Genomic DNA, 18,332 nt, shown 5'->3' with positions numbered 1-18,332 from the left:
GAAATGTGATTTATTATAGCTCATATTGCATTTAGTGGGTGATGTAAGTACTTACTACTTATCGAGCTGTATTCATTCACAATAGTAATATACGACACAATACCTTTGTATTAAATGGCCCTTAATGCGGTATATGAAACGCTTTATACCTCGATAGACCCGCTATAGTTTATCACGAAAACGTCTACTTGGCCTCATGGCTCATTTACAGCTCGAAGAAGGCAAGAAGAGACCATGGATAACAAGGAAGAGCTAGGAAATAGGAAACAAGTGTAAATACACCTTCCAACATCTATTGTGACTTGTTTTCTATTGTTCTGCATACCACTTCATTCGCTATGCGAGATACCTCATACCTCAAATCACCCCCATATGTCAGGGTTGGCTAAATTCAAAAAGAGTAATATACGGGCAAAGGTAAGATCTAGATACGAGCGTCGGACATGGGCAAGAGCCGTGGGGTAGTAAAGAAACGGTAATGATTATGCTGGTTTGCAATCCGGATGTTGTGAAGTAAAAAGACAGGTTCTTGCCGCAGGATATTTGGGGGCCATGATGATAAGCTCGGGATCAATGTGGGACGGATCGAAGAACATTAAAATGAGCGAGTTGACATTTTAGGCTTTCTGATGTTTTCTTGCCTTCTTCGAGCTGTCAATGAGCCATGAGGACAAGTAGAAGTTTTCGTGATACAGTAAAACCTCTCTATACCGGCCTTTCGCGGGAGAAACGAGAAGTGTACGGTATAGTCTATAGATTTATAGAAACACCCCGATAAAGAGCGTTTCATATACCGCATTAAGGGCCATATGATGTACACGTATTGTGTTTTATTGTGATAGTGTGATTGAAAACAGCTCGATATTATTTACAGACCCATCAAATGCGATATGACTCATATTGCATTTGGTGGGTGATGTAATTATTAAGAGCTATAATAAATCACATTTCTTGTACAACTCGGTCTAATTGTTGATGAAAAGAAGAGGTAGATGGTAATCCAGGTAGGCTGGTTCAGATTAGCACGATTGACGGTACAGACTCAGAGATGTTTTATTTATTACATATTATCGTAGTACAGCAGGCTATCGGCTCGATCTTAAATGTGCCTTTGGTGCAGTTTCTGTAAAAATCGATAAGGATATACTGTAATTAATTATAAAACTCTAATATCCTGTGGTTAACGTTTTTCAGTTTCAGTCCTTTTATCTATTTCGATTTAATAATTCCTGATTACTAAAATCTGCCGAGATTTACTGAACTCCAACTACAAATATAAGTGATTTTAGTATTCTTGAAAACAAAAATTCACGAAGTTTTTTTTAAGCATTTTTCTCCACGTTTCATGCAATTTGATAACTTTTGGCGAAAAAAATTTTCGAAAATTCGAAATTTTTTTCCAAGTCTTGAAAAAAAAATGTAAGTGAAAAATTTTCGAAGTTTTTCTAAAAACTACTTTTCTCCGTGTTTTAAGCTATTCCAATCATTTTGAGCCAATAAAAAATTGTTTAATTTTTGCTAATTAGCTAATTGATAATTATCAAATTAATTGATTATCTGAGGAAAAAATTGTCTCAACAAAAGTTTTTCTCCTTGATAATATGAACACCCTCGTTTAATCTGCAACTTTCTACGATGTTCACAACTAAAGATATTTGACAAACAAGAAAGGTGGTAAAAAGTGGTAAAGTGGCAAAAAGTGGCCTTAAGACACGTGGAAAAGTTTGGAAAAGTTGGTCAGCCATAAAGGACACCTATTAGGACTCAAAAACGTCAAAAATCCTTTGTAAGCTTTGTGTGTCGGCAAATCGATTTTTTCAGACGGATTTCCCTGTACTATTGTTCCTTTGTTTGTTTCAATCATTCAGTTGATCATTCGGCGGATGATTCAAAGGGCCGGGACATATTTTAATGTTAAATTCTCAATAACCAGCAGACTTGTTACCTGCAGTTACCTTACTACACTTTTGTCATTTCATTCCAATTTGCAATTGGACTTTAGATTTATTTTCTCATTGGATTAGATTTTTGTAGGGAGCTAATATACCTTCTTTGATCATGCACTCCATTTAACAAATTTTGCTTGTTTCTTTGTCTGTTGCAATCATTCAGTTGATCATTCGGCGGATGATTCAAAGGGCCGGGACATATTTTAATGTTAAATTTTGAATAACCAGCAGACTTGTTACCAGTTACCTTATTACACTTTTGTCATTTGCAATAGTACATTTGTTAAATGTACTATTGTATACTGTTCGATCTGTTGTTTTATACATTTGAGTTCACATTGCACTTTATCAGATCATAATTTCAGTCGACTAATATTTTCTTGTCTTAAAACAGCTTATTGTTTAACATTTTACCAATTACTCTGTCTTATTGTGTTTCATTTTAAACTGTTCGATCCGAATTGTGAGTTTGTTTTATACATTTGAGTTCACAGCTGCACTTTATCAGATTATAATTTCAGTCCACTAATATTTGCTTCTCTTAAATCATCTCATTGTTTAACATTTGACCATATTTATTTTTATATATTTATTAGCATAATTTACAGCCATCTATATCTCTGAGAAACACTATCAGTGAACCTACCCCAGTATTGCTGTATTGGTTAGCAAAGTGAGTGATAACTAAATATGTGAATGACCCCTTACAAAGGATCCTGTACGTGCAGAAATAGTATACATCGAAGTACACACTCATCTGCACACTAAAGTTACACTCGCTACAGTTCATCTCTCGGATTATTCCAGAATTGCGCGCAAACACACGTGTTGTCTCAAACAGTGAAACAGTCTGTTTCATTGACATGTAGGTCGACACTCTCTCGTTGTGTACGTTTTGAGAACTTTTGTTTAGACTTTAGGGGCCATCTACTTGGGACGTCCGTCAAAATTGCAGATTTTCAGACCACCCCCGGGGAGCACCCCCTCCCCCTGTCCGGGTGTGTCCGAATTTTCAAACCCCCTCCCCCGGACGTCCGGATTTCCAGCTACTTTAAAGAGTACAAATAAAACCAACTCAAATTCATTGTTAATAAAATGTGTAGTCACTTAGAATAGACAATAATACATTTAGTGTCGAACAAGTTTAGCACAGTTACATTAAGGTACTTAAGTAGGTAGCCATCCAATGGAATAAGTTTTAAGGCAGTAGCAGAATATGCGAGTTGTGTCTCGGCTCTCATGAGCTGCTCTGGGAAACGACTTCTCGTTCAAAATACAGGGATCTAAACTTACTGAGTAATTAGTGTCAAAGAGTTGAAATAAATGCGACTTTTTCGTTAATTCTGCCAAAATTTCCGGACGTCCGGATTTTCAGAAACCACTCCCTATCACTGTCCGGATTTGTCCGAAATTCCGAAACCACCTCCCCCTCCCTTTTTGCTGGACGTCCTAAGTAGATGGCCCCTTAATATTTTATTTGATGCAGAATAGCTGACAGCAGCTACAATTGTACATTTGACTCAGTCTTTCTGTGCTTTCATATCTTAAGTCTGATATTTACTTTGCTCCTAAACCTTCTTTTAGTTCTGACAAAGCAAGATTTGCCATGATACAGCGACTTTTTATGTCGTCATCGCTGCATAATTTAGACTTTAGAGCCAAGGTACTAAGGCAGATAGCTGATATTCAGGGCTCTTTCCCCCTAGACGATTTTGGAGCCCGCTGTTTGACAATATTTACACTGACAAAAATTGGTCGACTCTTTTATCTTATTCTCTCACATTAAACAACATTAACCAGGTTTTTTTTTTCTAGAAATGACTATAATGTGACTATTGCATTGGATAGAGTTTTCCAATGGCATTGTTTTCTACCTATCTGACCTATGTTGAGTTTCGCCAAGACTTGACGGGACCATCACATCTTTTGACCACCCCAAAGTCTCACTCGTTGCGCCAACACAGCAGAGAGTTCGTGAGGAGGGGCCTATATCCCTGATCAGCGGCTTATCCTTTCGTCCACCACAACACTAACTCACACAGTAACTGATGACAATCCTTTCCAACTAATGCTCACTGAATTTATCCTCAGCGCTTCTGTTCACACAGCATGGCACCAGGTACTCTCCCTTATTTTTCCCTATTTATTTTGTTATATTACACAAGCTGAACTGGCTTGAGGGATACCCTTGATTTTTACACGTACCTCATTATGACATCATATCAAGTTTAAGTATGTTAAATTCGATTCTAATCGAAATAAAATGGTTAACATTTGCAAGATAGTAACATTTGTTTCACTTCAGGGACGGATCCAGTGATCCACTAACTTTTCCTATCAGAGATCTAGACGGACCTGAAAATAGCACCTCCTGTAGTTCCCGCCTAAACAGTATCGAAAGATTGATCTAGAAGCTTTGACAGAGTTTTAGCTCTTTATGTCTGCCACATTGACTTTCTGATGAATAAAGGAAAAAATCGTAAGCCTTTTACAATATCTAGCGCCAGCCGGCCGCGCGTTATTGACATTAAGTGTAGACCCTTTGAAATTTTTTAAAGCTTTTAAAAACGGCCATTTCTTAGGATCGATGTCCTTAAAGTTAGTTGTTCAGATCATTCAGAGGTTATTGTTTAAAGTTTAGTTCAGTCTAAAAAAGAAATCTGAAAGAAGGTAAATATCTTAAACCTCAGCTGCTTTTCCTAATATGCGAGATGAGTCTGTCCGACCAAATTTTATTTGGTTAGCCGTCAGGGCAGAAACTCAGAATCTCAACAAATCTTTATTTAGTTGCTTATCTTAAAATCTGTTTCAGGTAGGTGATAAGGTGACGTTTGCAGAGCGGCGTCTATTAAATATCATACCTTTATGTTTGAAGCTGAGACCGGCGATATTCCCAAGTAATACGGCAGATGAAGACACAAGTTTTAGTAAGGGAGGGCTCCTGCAGAGATCAATTCACGGACGCTTATGTTGCCTTGAATTATAGTATGATAACCGACAGAGTAAGTTTGTATTATATGATTAGTGTTTGTGAAGTTAAGTTGTAAATCAAGTCGGAGGTTTTGTGATGTATAAGTATAATGTCTTGATAAATGATTCAAATTTCTGATTGTCTCTAAATAGACTTAGTGAAGACAGATTCTAATAGAAATAAATAGTTGAATAACGTATCGACATAACTACGTCATACTCATATCCTCAATAAATGTAATGGATTTGTAGTGTTGTAATTAGTTTAAGCTAAGTTAAAGTATAAGTGTGCAGATGATAATATAATAGCAATATAATATTGTGCCCAGACCCTCCCAGATCTGCCTTCAGCTCCCTGTCGTAGTCAGGGGTTATAAGGAACTCTATCTACGTATCCCTTTTCATTCCTGACCCTGATTGTTGTACGTAGCTGTGACTTGTAATCTTCTCGATTCTCCCAGTTCAATTTCATTTGAACAGCTTCAGGTAGCATTTAAACAACAATTGTTACATGTTTAAATCTGGAAATATTCTTCGATCATACACTTCTCTACACTGTTTTACACCATACATAAAAAATCAAGAAAACAACAAATTTTGTTGTGCAGCTGGATTGAACGGGTCGGCTCGCTCCGCTCGCCAAGGGCCCCCCAAAGAAAAATCCTGGCTACGTGCCTGTAGTGGATACTAAGTAAAAAGGCTTCCATGAAAAAAATTGCACATATAATATCTCGGTTCGGGATACTAGCCAAAATGACTTCTTTAAAATTGAAATAACTCCAGTTTTTAATATTCAGTTTTTTACTCTTTTTCTGAACTCTAGAATGTGACTGAGGAGTGAGGAGTGATTATATTTGTCCTAGTATACTAATTAGCTAATATAGTAATCGGCTACAGACATATCTACGCCTATGTGGGACGCACACTAAAATTAATGGAAATAATTATCGGACTTTATTATTCACGGACCTTAATACCACAGACATTATTTTCACGGACATAATTATTCACGCTGAGGTCTTCAGTGTGAAAGTAATGTCCGTGATAATTATGACCAATAAGGTAGATAACATGCTTGTCCTTGCATTTTAGAGTTCCGTCTAGCACCAGTTCTATGTTGTTGACCATGATCGGGGGGGGGGGGGGCAATGACTACTTTTGGGGACTTGGGGAATTACGTCAACGATTTTACCCCGAGTCCCCATGATTTTTAGTCCCCAAAAGTCTCCATTAGTCCCCATTTAGATGATTTTCAGTCCCCAAAAGTCTCCATTAGTCCCCATTTAGATTTACCCTACTCTTATCTTGGACAAAACATCTCGATCGTATCGTTATTAAACTAACTTGAAAACCATAAATAACTGTCAAAAATTCTGGGGACTTATGGGGACAAATGGTGAATTACGTCAACGAGTTGACCTCTAGTCCGCATGATTTTTAGTCCCCATTAGTCCCCAAAAGTCTCCATTGGTAGTCATTGGCCCCCCCCCCCCCCCCCCCCCATGATCTTTTGAGTCCTTGTCAAAGAGGACGGGGCAAATTTTGCAGCTAGGTCCATTACACCTCTGTAATTGTCCTACATCAAGGGTTTCCAGTTGTCCCAGTTGTCGATTCTTTTCTAGTGTATTACCGATTGAAGGGTGTTTCCTAGTGGCAAATACTATCCGTACATCCCCACATAACATTAACCTAGTAGCTTAATGACCAGATTAAGTTCTTAACCAACTTTGTAAGACTAATGTTATCAAGAGTGTTGTACGGAAAATACGAGGCTCTGTTATGTCTTATCCTCAGTGTCTCTGGTTGGATTTCCTGGGTTCTCAATAGACCTCTGTATTGCTTTCGGCTCGATTTCTTCTAGTTTGTCACCGTTGTTGTTGTGTCCGCATCTGGCAAGATCCTCCTTTAGTTCGCCCAGGTCCTCTACACATGGTGGGGTTGGAAACTACATATATGTATCTGATCTCAAGTAGTTCCTAGCATCTGTTTCCTTTCTAAATAGCTTGTACCAGATCTGATTTTCTGAGTCCAAGTTCAAGGTAAGGTCTAAAAAGTTAACCTTGATTCTATATGGTTCTGCCAGTTTGATTTAGCCAGTTTGTTCAACAATTCGACAAACATTGTAAATTGTCCCGCTGTCCCCATCCACACTCCAAATATGTCGTCGATGAATCTCTCCCAAAAGTTTATCAGGGTCGCACTCTTTATCTTTTTGCTAACCTTTTTGAAGAGCAACCAATGCATAGTAACGTCTGACACTTGTCTGGAGATACAGTTTCCAGTAGTAGGCATGAGGCAGGGAAAATTAGTGTGTGACTGATTTAAGCAGTTGGTCACCAGAGTTCAGTTCGAGTACTAATTTTAAGGAAATTAGTGACGTTTTATTGCTAATAAAATTGATTTGAATTCACGTATTTTTGTTGACGTTAACAAGGCTCATACCTCCCCCTCCTGTCAGCAACCGGCAGCATTTCCAAATACCCTTTTCCCTCGGCTGCTGACGTCATACATGAACGCTCGCTTATGTTAGCTATACATTTTGTAACAGCAACATTTACATTGTATTACGTATTATATTGTATTATGTAATTACATTAAATGACGGGTGGGCGACAATTTACCCCTAGACAATTAACCCCCGACAATATAATTTAATACAATTAACCCTGACCCTGACCCTGACCCTGACCCTGACCCTGACCCTGACCCTGACCCTGATCCAGGACCCTGATCCAGGACCCTGATCCAGGACCCTGACCCTGACCCTGACCCTGACCCTGACCCTGACCCTGACCCTGACCCTGACCCTGATCCAGGACCCTGATCCAGGACCCTGACCCTGACCACTGACTCTGACCCTGACCCTGACCCTAACCCGATCAATTGACCCAGTGTAATTACATGGGGGTCAATTGTCGTACTAAGTCCTAGATTTCGCGACAATTGACCCTAGTTTAATTACATAGGTAGGGGGTCAATTGTCGGTGGGTCAATTTTCGGGGGGCCAATTGTCGTACTAAACCCTAGATTTCGCGACAATTGACCCCAGTGTAATTACATAGGGGGTCAATTGTCGGGGGGTCAATTCACAATTGTCGCGGTACCTAAATGACATGTACTTTTTCAGGATCAAGTCAAAGTCAGGCCTGCAGCGACGAGCCCCTTTCTTTCGGATTGTGAAGTGTAATGTTAATGTTTAATGTAGCTGTTTAACGTCGAAAATTGTTAGTTTGTAATTGTTTTTGAGAAGCAAAATAATTAATCTGAGAAGTGTTTCCAGTTTTATAAAGCTCAGGCATGGGCACCGTATTGTTTATTTAGTTATATTTTATACAATATCTTTGACCTTTGTCGCATTAAGTTGTAATACTACTACTAGTAGCGGGGTAGTACTAGTAAATACTGAATACTGTGTTTCGTTTATCCTATAAGTATATAAATATTGCATTGTGTATCTTTGTCGCATAGTACATAGTATAAGTTGATAAGTAGCGAGGTAGTTGATACTGTTTCGTGATGTATTTTGATCGTACAATCTTAATTATTCGTATTATTATACCGCAATTCCTGTATTTTATCGTCTAAAAGTGAACAATACCAAATTAAAATAAACAAGAGGCATTTATAGCCTTCGTTAAGTATAAATAATCGCACACGATGTACGTGCACCCGGGGTTAAATACGACGCAATTGTCAGCACTGCGCGCGCGCACACGTACCATCTTATGTGTGCTGATCTGTATGTGCCTATCCTACTTGTTATGTGAAACAAGCGCGTCACGCAGTACGCGTAGGCACATGGCTATGTGAAATGAATATCTTAAGAGCTGGTTTTAAAATAACTTTCAAAAGCTTGATCCTTAAACTTCGAAATGCAGAATCATAATACGCGGCGCAAATTTATTACTAACTTTTAAAAACATTACTAGCTTGTCAGTTTATATGTTACATATTTTTTCATTTAAAAAAAATTATTTACTATTTTTGTTGATTGTTGATTAACAATGTCAATCCTTTTAAATCCTTGGTGCGGCTCTGTGGCATGCATTGCGCTAAAAATTTGCTGTTATTATATGCTGTTTGCTTGGGTCACAATTAGCGATATAGATTAACGGGTGATACTCGTAAAATATTTGTTTCAAATATTATACGTTGACGAGTCCAACTCAGCGCGCGTTTTGGTAAGTCTAAGTTATAAACCTACAAGGTCTACTAGAGTGTGCAAACGTGATAAAATGGTGCGCGCACACGCGCTCGAGAAATTTTTCAATTTACTCGGAAAGTTCACATAGCCATGACAAATGATCTGAGTTTGTTCTATCCAGAGCTTCACATAGCCATGTGTCTACGCTTGATTCACGATGTCAATCCTTCGCATTTCGCCGATCTGCATACGTGTGGTTGCGATCAGAAGCATTATTTGATGCGCGCGCGACCTAGTAGTGCATCGCGCTACAATGTCTACGCGTACTGCGTGACGCGCGCTACTGCAAGCGAGAGGGCTCTGGTTTGAGCAAATCCACAGCCCTTGCGCTTGCAGTGGCGCGCGCCCGCTTCATTGTTCATGCGAAACAAGCGCGCCTGCAGTGGCGCGAAAGCACATGGTTAGGTAAAATCTGAGTCTTCACAAACTCTGCGCGCGGGCGCGCGCTACTGCAAGCACGAGAGCTTCGGTAAAAGCAATTGCTCGGGAAATGCTTCAATCAAAAAATTGTTGATTGGTATTGATGAAAATTGAACAATACCAACTTTTTTCAACATTTAGCTTTACTTTGATTTCGTTTCGAAAATAATCCGAGCCACACATCAAATAATTTGTTTCTCGCAACAAAATTTAAATTTTGTTTTACTTTAGAGTAATATGTTATTATACTTTACGCTCAAACTTTGAAATACTCGAACTTTAAAATACTTTTAGTATTATGTTTCATGTTGACAGTAAACTAAAATGTAAATGTAATGTAGACGAATCCTAAAAAGATTTATTATCCAAAAGATCCTTAGCTGATGACCTTAAATTGTTTGGTAATGCTGCTGACATGAATGTAAAAGTGTTACTGAAGATTTACATGAATGAGAAATCTGAGAAAGTATTTGGTTCCTTAGATTTAACCCATCTAAATGCATTATAGATCTTGATGATAATCCTAATTTAAAATGTTCCCTGGATCTGGATGGTTTTATTTAAGAAACCTCAGAGCAGGAGGACTTGGGTGTTGTTACACACATGTCATTTTATTGAAATGGGAAGCAAATCTATATCTAAAGCTAATCAATTGATATGTCGGATAGTCAGAAACTTGATTATTAGAAATAAAACTGTTATTTTCTAGCAATTTATAAATCTTTGATAAGATCACATCTTGAATACTGTGTACAGTTGTGGAATACATCTGCTGCTCGTGGTAGTTGGAGAATCATCCTTGAGCTGGAAGCTGTCCAATGCCGGTTCACCCAGTTAATCGAGGGCATTAGCACACTGCCGTATAGTGTGGCGTAACATCGCCTGTTGGCGCCCCCCTGCTGAAAAAGCACCCCCTGTTGGTGCCCCCTCCCCTTGTGGTCCCCACCCTAAAATGATGATGTGAAAACTGGCCACGGGCCTAAATATTACATATCAATCAATTACAATTCATTAATATTACCAATATTAAAAACTATCGAAAATATTCAAGAAAGTATTCTCTAGCCAAAGGGCTCAATATTTAAATCTAAATCTTCAATATTGTCTGGTTTATATCGCAACTTGGTCCCTCTGTCCCCCCTTATCGAAATAACCGTTGTCTTTAATACCTCAAAGCGCAAGCGCTTTCTAAGATATGTAACTGAGTCTGAATAACGCTGACCCGTTGGAGATTCCATCTTTTGTGCAAGCTTTTTAATCAAGCGTTGCGCTTCGACTCCCATGCCTCCTGTTGTGGAGAAAACTAAAGGTGTAAAGGTAGCTTTTTCCACTTCTAGGACCCTTGCATTATATGCTCTTTTCTTCTCAGTCTCGTGAGCCAAATACATCATAGGAATTGGTTTAGCGGCGTTGGTTGGAGCAGGAGCGTGAAACACTCTTACATCAAAAAATGCTCTTCCCACCCTAAAATTGAAAAAATTTGATGATTTTAGAGGATACGTTGGTAAAATCTCTAAAAGGTGTGTTTCTAGAGCAAAACGTGCAGTTTTGCTAGTACTGTAGTTAAGTTTTTCAAAATTGTCCCGCATTCAAAGTAAAGTAAAGTAAAATTTATGACATCACATCATCACACATGTCTACAAAATATCATCGCACCATGTGAAAATATATATAATAAATATTTCTCCACCACGACTTCCAAACAACGCTTTGGAGACGATGATTATTATAGTGCTCTTCCTGCCCATCTCCTTGTGACATTACTTCCGCCCATCTCCTTGTTGCATTACTTTAGCCTCTACTACTCACTCTACTGCCATGCCTCATCTTCTGGACATCATTATCTTTAGTTTAGTTGAACATTCTCAACACCCACTTTCAAGTCGAGTACTCTCGACCCACTTAGTCCACATGCCTTGCAAACTAAAAGTACAGTATGTATTTATAATGGTCTAAATTCCTAATACTCGCCAAAGATAGTTCCTCTGTAGTCAATCATGTATTAGATTTAAACTAGGACATCGAATTTCGAAGCATCAGCATGGATTTGTTAAGGGTAAATCGTGCTTATCTAATCTTTTAGAGACATTCAATGATATTCTTGACATTTTAGATGAAGGTGCCCCGGTTAATCTTCTATACTTTGATTTTAGTAAGGCGTTCGACACAGTCCCCCACTTTAGACTTCTGTCTAAATTGGAAGGCTTTGGTGTCAAAGGAAAGGTTTTAGATGTTATTAAAGATTTTCTGACAGACAGGATTATGAGGGTTTGTGTAGAAGGACAATGGTCTGAGGTTAAACATGTTTTATCCGCATCTGCTCTGGTGTTCCTCATGGGTCAGTTTTAGGCCCTCTCCTATTCATTCTGTATATAAATGATTTGCCTGACCTTGTAAAGGATAAGATTAAGTTATTTGCTGATGATCTTAAATTAATTGGTAATGCAGCTACCAATTTACACCCCTGTTCCATGCCCAATGAACGATGAACGAGGATGGGCACGAGGATACGATTTCCATAAATACGTTGAATGTTGCCTCCATATCCTCACGCAAATACCCATCCTCGCGAGGGTAAATCATCATCGTGCACAATTTCCCACCAGGATGATTTCCTCGCGATGAAATTATTGGACATTTCCATCCTCGCGAGGGTATCGCGAGGGTTTTCTCCTCATCCCACGATGATGCAATTCGAATAAATCACTGATCTTTCCAAAAAGGTATTACAAATTTGGTATTGTGAAAATTCTCACAGTCTCTAGAAAACAGTGGTACAAAAATTTTTAAAATCCGAGCAAGTTTATTTTTATCGTGCACCCCCTAGTATCATCGCGAGGATCCCACAAGGATCGTACGAGGATCGCACGAGGATCACTGTGAGGATACCTATACCCATAGCTCTCTGCTTTGGAATAAACAGATCAAAGCATGTATCGCTAAGGCAAATCGTATGGTTTGATGGATTGTAAGGAATTTAGTTATTAGAGAAATATATACTATATATAAAGCTTTAATAAGACCTCATCTGATCTTGAGTATTGTGTCCAATTGTGGAATCCACCTGCAGCTCATGGAAGTTGGGGGACTGTTTTGGAGCTGGAGAGCGTCCAGAGGCAGTTTACCCGTCTTATTCAATGAAACAAGAAATTTCAATGAAACAAGAAATTTAATTTTAGCACATTTTACAGAATAAAAAGATGTAAAACAATTCATAAAATATAATGCCCATTTGGTGTATTGATGAGGTGGGTACTCTTCCCTACAGCTGTAGATTGGAAATCCTCAATTTGACAACGCTGGCAGAGCAGCGAATACATGGGGACCTCATTGAAGCTTTTAAAGTAACAAGTGGTTTAAATGATTATGGATCGGGGATGTTTTGAACTGGCAGATCCGGTCTTAATCTTGTTTCAAGCAATAGATGTAGTAGAAGTTTAACTAAAATAAATAATATCCAGAAGTCTTTTCTCTCGGAGCGAGTTATTCCATACTGGAACAAACTTCCTCCAGACGTCAAGAACTCTCTGACAGTTTTAGGCTTTAAAATTAAATTAGAAGGATTTAAGAAAGATATGATTTCTAAAAGTATTACAAAGTATTGCTTTTTTTAAATGTTTCTAATGAAGTTTTAGTAAGAATTGAGGGAGCCAGTTATGTCAGTAATAAAGAGAAACATAACGATTATCTTTGGTTTCATCCTTATGTGGCAAAGAAGGGTTTTCAAAGATTATGGTTGGTGGGCTAGACAGTGAAACACGCAAATGTAGTGTATACTTCGTTAAATTAAATCATTAGCTACAAAGTAGGGTTGCCAGCCGATATTATCGGCCGATAATTATCGGCAATAATTCTCCAAAAATCGTTATCGATTATCGCGATAATTTTCGAGAATTATCGCGATAATCAACCACTTTTTATTAGGGGAAAATGGCACAGATTTTCTAATCTGTTTCTTTGTTTGTAGAGTAAAACCCCAGTGCTAGCATAATTTACAGTGTGATGGTATGCTGACGTGCTGTGTAGTGTGTATTGTGAATGAATTTGTGGCAATGAAAATTTAAATGTTGCGTTATCGCATCTAAGTAAGTAGGTGGATTGAACTTGAAGGTTGTATGCTCAGACGTAGTGATTGTTGTTTGTTGAAGCACAGAAAGGAACTCAGACTACAACAAGACTGCAAAAACCGTTGGAGCTCACTGTGCAGTATGTTGGAGTGATAACTGCAATGCAGTGAACGACGTTTTGGTTGAATTGGAGCTAGGTAATCTAAAACTGGATGCTGAAAAGACTGAGTTAGTTAAAGACATTATCAGTTCTGTGTAAAAGAGACAAAAATCTCGCTCATGCAGAAGTGATTCTTCAGTTTATTGGAAGCTGGAAAAGATAGAATTGCTACTTTTTGATCTCTTCTTGAAGTTGATAGTCTACTTACACGATATGTTAAGAGAAAGATTGAAAGAACCTTAACTTTGTATCGCTGGTAACGTTCTAGAATTATCACGAAGTAACTTTAAGTCTCTGCACCAGCGGTTGTTCAAGTAGTAAGAGACAAACGGCGACTGTTTATCAGGACTTACAGGTCATTCGACAACTCGGTACCAAGGATAGATACCCTTGCTCGGGAGATTGACCTATTCACAACTAACAGGCAGAAAACTGACACTATCTAAGAAATACGCCGTTCATTATATTATATCGTACCACGCCAGCAGACTTTTTTGAATAAACTATTTTGTAACTTCAATGAATCTTCGTTAGATATGCTGATTGTTGATTTTCTACATTTTATGCCATTTTGTTACTATATAACGATGATATTACAAGGTTACATAGCATAGGAGCATAATACAATATGTAAGTACGCAGAGTGCAGACAAATATTACTTCAATTATCTTGCCAAATTTATCGCCGATAACCGATATTATCGCGATAATTAAAAATTATCGATTATCGCGATAAAAAGAATTGTACCGATAATGGCAACCCTACTACAAAGGAATTAAGTTGGTTAGTTTAATTAGTACTAAACACACGGGGATCTAAAATGCCTCAAACAATCGAGAATCAAATAACCTAAATAAAATACACAAGGTAAATGGAAATGGACTACACAAAAATTAAAGCTTCAAAAATGAATTAAAAACTAAGAACCTTATCTTTCAACTTTTGCAGAAGCGTTTTATAAGTCTTTATTCCACTGGTATGGGAAGTTTTTAAAATAGGATAATGTTTTTGATACATTTTAAAAAAATATTGTATTTGATAAATAATTAATGTTGGTGGGGAAATATTTATTATATATATTTTCACATAGTGCGATAATATTTTGTAGACATGTGTGATGATGTGATGTCATAAACTTTACTTTACTTTAATTTACTACTTTATCATTGGAGAAGAGAAAGCTTAACAAAAAATTAGGTGGCTGCATTTTGTTTTGATTTTAGTAGGTCCCAGTATTTATCCCTATTGTCTTAAAGTTTTAAGAAACCTCTCCTTAAGTTATTTTAATGCAGTCACTCAGATAAGTTTTATACCAGGACACTTCAACAAAGACACATACTCTGCCACAATAAGGAGCCATAAATATAATTGTTTCAATTATGTAACTGTATAGAATTATTATTATTATTTAAAGTTTTAAGAAACCTCTCCTTAAGTTATTTTAATGCAGTCACTCAGATCAGTTTTATACCAGGACACTTCAACAAAGACACAATATACTCTGCCACAATAAGGAGCCATAAATATAATTGTTTCAATTATGTAACTGTATAGAATTATTATTATTATTTAAAGTATTAAATTAAATTGTGGGACCATTGCATGTTAATGTATAATTAATTGCAATAATGTTTTTAAATAGATCAAATAAAAAATGTGTAGTATCTACCACCAGGCACCAGCTCAGTTCAGTGAAGTTACTTCAAAAACATCCACTCTAGCAATGTCTACAGATGAATCGGGGGTAAAGACAAGTGCTGTAGCAGAACCAGAGGGCACTGAACCAAGTCAGGAACCTCCCACCTTACCTCCCCCCACACCTTCCACCTTACCTCCCACACCTTCTCAAAGCTCTTCAGGTTTTGCTGCTATTTCAATCAGATAATATTGAGGGTGACACTTAGATACGTTTATTTGTGAAATGTTAGATTATATATATTTCTATGGCAGGGTTGTCCAAAAGTCAGTAAAAATTGCATTAGAGCAGTTGATCTTCATTTGATCTTCATTTGATGAAACATTTTCTCAGGAAAACAAATTGTTTTGTACAAATGATTTAAGTCACTTAAACTCACCAATGTTAACAGAGGTTGCTGCAGACGAGCCTGCTGCATGTTTGAGTACAGAAGAAGTTCAAAAAGATACTGCCAATAAGGTAGAGATTTCCTCTGTGTGCACTTCCCCTGATAAAAAATGCAGTGGAGTTAGAAGCGAAATCAAAATTAGTAAACGGTTAGAAAATACATCGAGTTTAGGTCTTTTCAAAATGATCATTAATGTCCTTTGACAGGTCAAAAGACTTGGATCAAGACAGTTAAAGTTCGTTTTTATTGAACTGACTGATATTATGATAATGCTTCACAAGCTGAAATTTACATTTTGAAGCTGTTTGACAGGCCGATGAAGAAAAGGAGAGAAAGCCCATACGGAAGAGGCGGTTACTACAGACCAGATACAGGGAGAATGCCACACGGATATCATTTCTCACCAGGTCAGTGTCACGAATGAATTATTATATTTATGTATCATTTAAATAGTGTGATAACAGGTTCAGTCGAAACTAATACTGCTGTTTTTACCTTATAAACCTGCTTATTACCCTACAACTCGAGAATTAACTACTCATCCTTCAGAGTACATGGTTGAACAGAATCCTGCAATTATGATGATGGGTGCCCAACATTCTATTCCCATGATGCCAGGCATGACTCCCCAACATTTCCAACAAATGGGCAGTCCACACATGCAAGCTATTACTCAAGAACAGCAGATCTACATGATGGCTGCCATGCAGCAACGTGCTTTACAGCAGCAACAGCAACAGCAGCAGCTACAACAAGCTCAACAACAGCAAATGATGCAACAGCAGATGTTACAGCAGATGAAAGTGAAACAGAGCCAAGCTTTGGCTCAACTCATGGCCCAGCAGCCTCAACAGATGATGGCACACCAAGTACAGATGGGACAGCAAGTTCACCCCATGATGCTACAACAACAACAACAACAAGCTCAGTTGCAGGGCTACATAGCTGGACAAGCTCTCCCTGGACAACAAATGCAGTACATGATGGCACCCATGTCTATAGAACAGCAGCAACCTCACATAATGGCAGCAATGCAACAACAGGCTGTAGAGCAACAACAACAGCAGCAAATAGAACAACAGAATAAGACAAACCAAGATCTAGCTCGAACGTTTGCCATGGTACAAAAGGCTTCCATTGAGGGTCGGGATACAGTCACCTTGACACCTGAGCAAATCACCCAGTATATGCAGTATTGTATGGCGCAGCAGCAGGCTGCCAGTGCAGTTCCTGGTGGCCAGAGCATGGTACCACCTCCTCCTCCCTGATAATCTACCTACTTACTTTAAATTGGATTTTTACTCAATACACTGCCTGATTGATTGTTGGTCTAAATTGTTGGTCTTATAATTGGACACTTGAATTATGTACCTTCACAGTTATTGGTAAAATGTTTACGTTATGATCTTATTTAATTTATTTTTCATGAACTCCACTATCAATGGAAAGTTTGAAAATTTCTGCTGTTTTTTGAATTTTTATGATATTGTTCTATAAATTGAATTATTCTTATAATTTTTAGGGATCATTGTAGAGAAATTGTGGGGCGATTTGTATGATTTAGAGATGCATATGCTTAATTTCACCAGAAATCATTTCATTATTAATATCCTTTAATTTTAGTTTACTTCTTAACCTAACAACAGTTTTAATGGATTGTTTCTTTAGAAAAATCAGTACCTTATATATATATATAACTGCCATTGTGCGATACTTGAGCTTCCTCTTATAGAACCAGAAGTGCCTGGGAAAAATGGCGAAGGATTCTTAAGAAAGTGCCGGTTTTGTGCTCACAGTGGTTGTCAGAGATAAGATATCACATACCATCCGTGCCACAGGCACAATATAAATTGTCTTGAAGTCAAAAGCATGGTATTACAATCAACCAGTCAATATATCAGCCAGTCCCGGTAAACCCTACTCTTGAATAACTAGATAACTCTACATGGAGAGTTTAGAATGACTGCTGTTGGTTAATACTGAGATACCTCCTATAATGTTACTGTTAATTCTCTTTCATCCATCTTTTCTTAGCAATTATAAATTCTCTCGGACAAGGGAACCGGAATGTTATGCACCCTGTTAACATACCAAATTGTTGAGGAAACAAATAAAATCTTTATTTTTAATGCTTTTGACTTTTCATGCAAACATAATAGAATTGATGTTTGCGTTTTGGATTTTTTGAATTTTCAGTTAATATTCTTCCACTTTGGGTTGAATGGTATAGTACCCTGGCCCTGGTAGGGTATAGTATCCTAGTAACCCTAGTATCCTAGTAACCAAGGTTCTTAGCATATATATTTCAGTTGTGCGGTTCACATAATATATAATATTAACGTGTTCTATCTAAATTTCATGGTGAATCTTTTGACGGCAGTACATGATGTAATGTAACAAAACTCCAGTTTCATTGTCAACTTTATTGTCATTCTTACTGTAATCGTGTTATTATGAACCTGATTTTAAAATCTAAA

At 37.7% G+C, this 18,332-nt stretch overlaps 2 protein-coding genes and 2 long non-coding RNA genes across 5 annotated transcripts in view; all 4 read left to right on the top strand.

The window, feature by feature from the left end:
• The window catches only part of LOC134819629 (zinc finger protein 853-like), a 34,103-nt gene extending 15,828 nt beyond the window's left edge, over nucleotides 1-18,275 (top strand). The window contains exons 2-5 of one of the 2 annotated variants that reach the window (XM_063829664.1): nucleotides 15,493-15,630; nucleotides 15,859-15,926; nucleotides 16,157-16,262; nucleotides 16,405-18,275. In XM_063829664.1, the coding sequence (XP_063685734.1) occupies nucleotides 15,495-15,630; nucleotides 15,859-15,926; nucleotides 16,157-16,262; nucleotides 16,405-17,123 (1,029 nt within the window). In that variant the 5' untranslated portion in view covers nucleotides 15,493-15,494 and the 3' untranslated portion in view covers nucleotides 17,124-18,275. Of the gene's footprint in view, nucleotides 1-15,492; nucleotides 15,631-15,858; nucleotides 16,004-16,156; nucleotides 16,263-16,404 lie in introns of both variants that reach the window. The other variant, XM_063829663.1, reaches the window with a different exon arrangement.
• LOC134819762 (uncharacterized) lies at nucleotides 3,395-4,924 on the top strand. Its single transcript, XR_010160800.1, has 3 exons — nucleotides 3,395-4,068; nucleotides 4,255-4,428; nucleotides 4,762-4,924. It is a non-coding gene; the product is annotated as an uncharacterized LOC134819762 (long non-coding RNA).
• Nucleotides 4,919-8,460, top strand: LOC134819763 (uncharacterized). Its single transcript, XR_010160801.1, has 2 exons — nucleotides 4,919-4,951; nucleotides 8,047-8,460. It is a non-coding gene; the product is annotated as an uncharacterized LOC134819763 (long non-coding RNA).
• LOC134819632 (uncharacterized) overlaps nucleotides 9,733-18,332 on the top strand; it is a 39,643-nt gene continuing 31,043 nt past the window's right edge. The window contains exon 1 of the mRNA XM_063829668.1: nucleotides 9,733-9,737. The gene's annotated coding sequence lies outside the window, so the exon portion shown is untranslated. The remainder of the gene's footprint in view (nucleotides 9,738-18,332) is intronic.

This window comes from Bolinopsis microptera, chromosome 8 (genome assembly GCF_026151205.1).
Source record: "Bolinopsis microptera isolate Bmic1 chromosome 8, MBARI_Bmic_1.0, whole genome shotgun sequence".
In the NCBI taxonomy this organism is placed as follows: Eukaryota; Metazoa; Ctenophora; class Tentaculata; order Lobata; family Bolinopsidae; genus Bolinopsis; species Bolinopsis microptera.
This window is presented reverse-complemented; position numbering and strand designations above follow the sequence as displayed.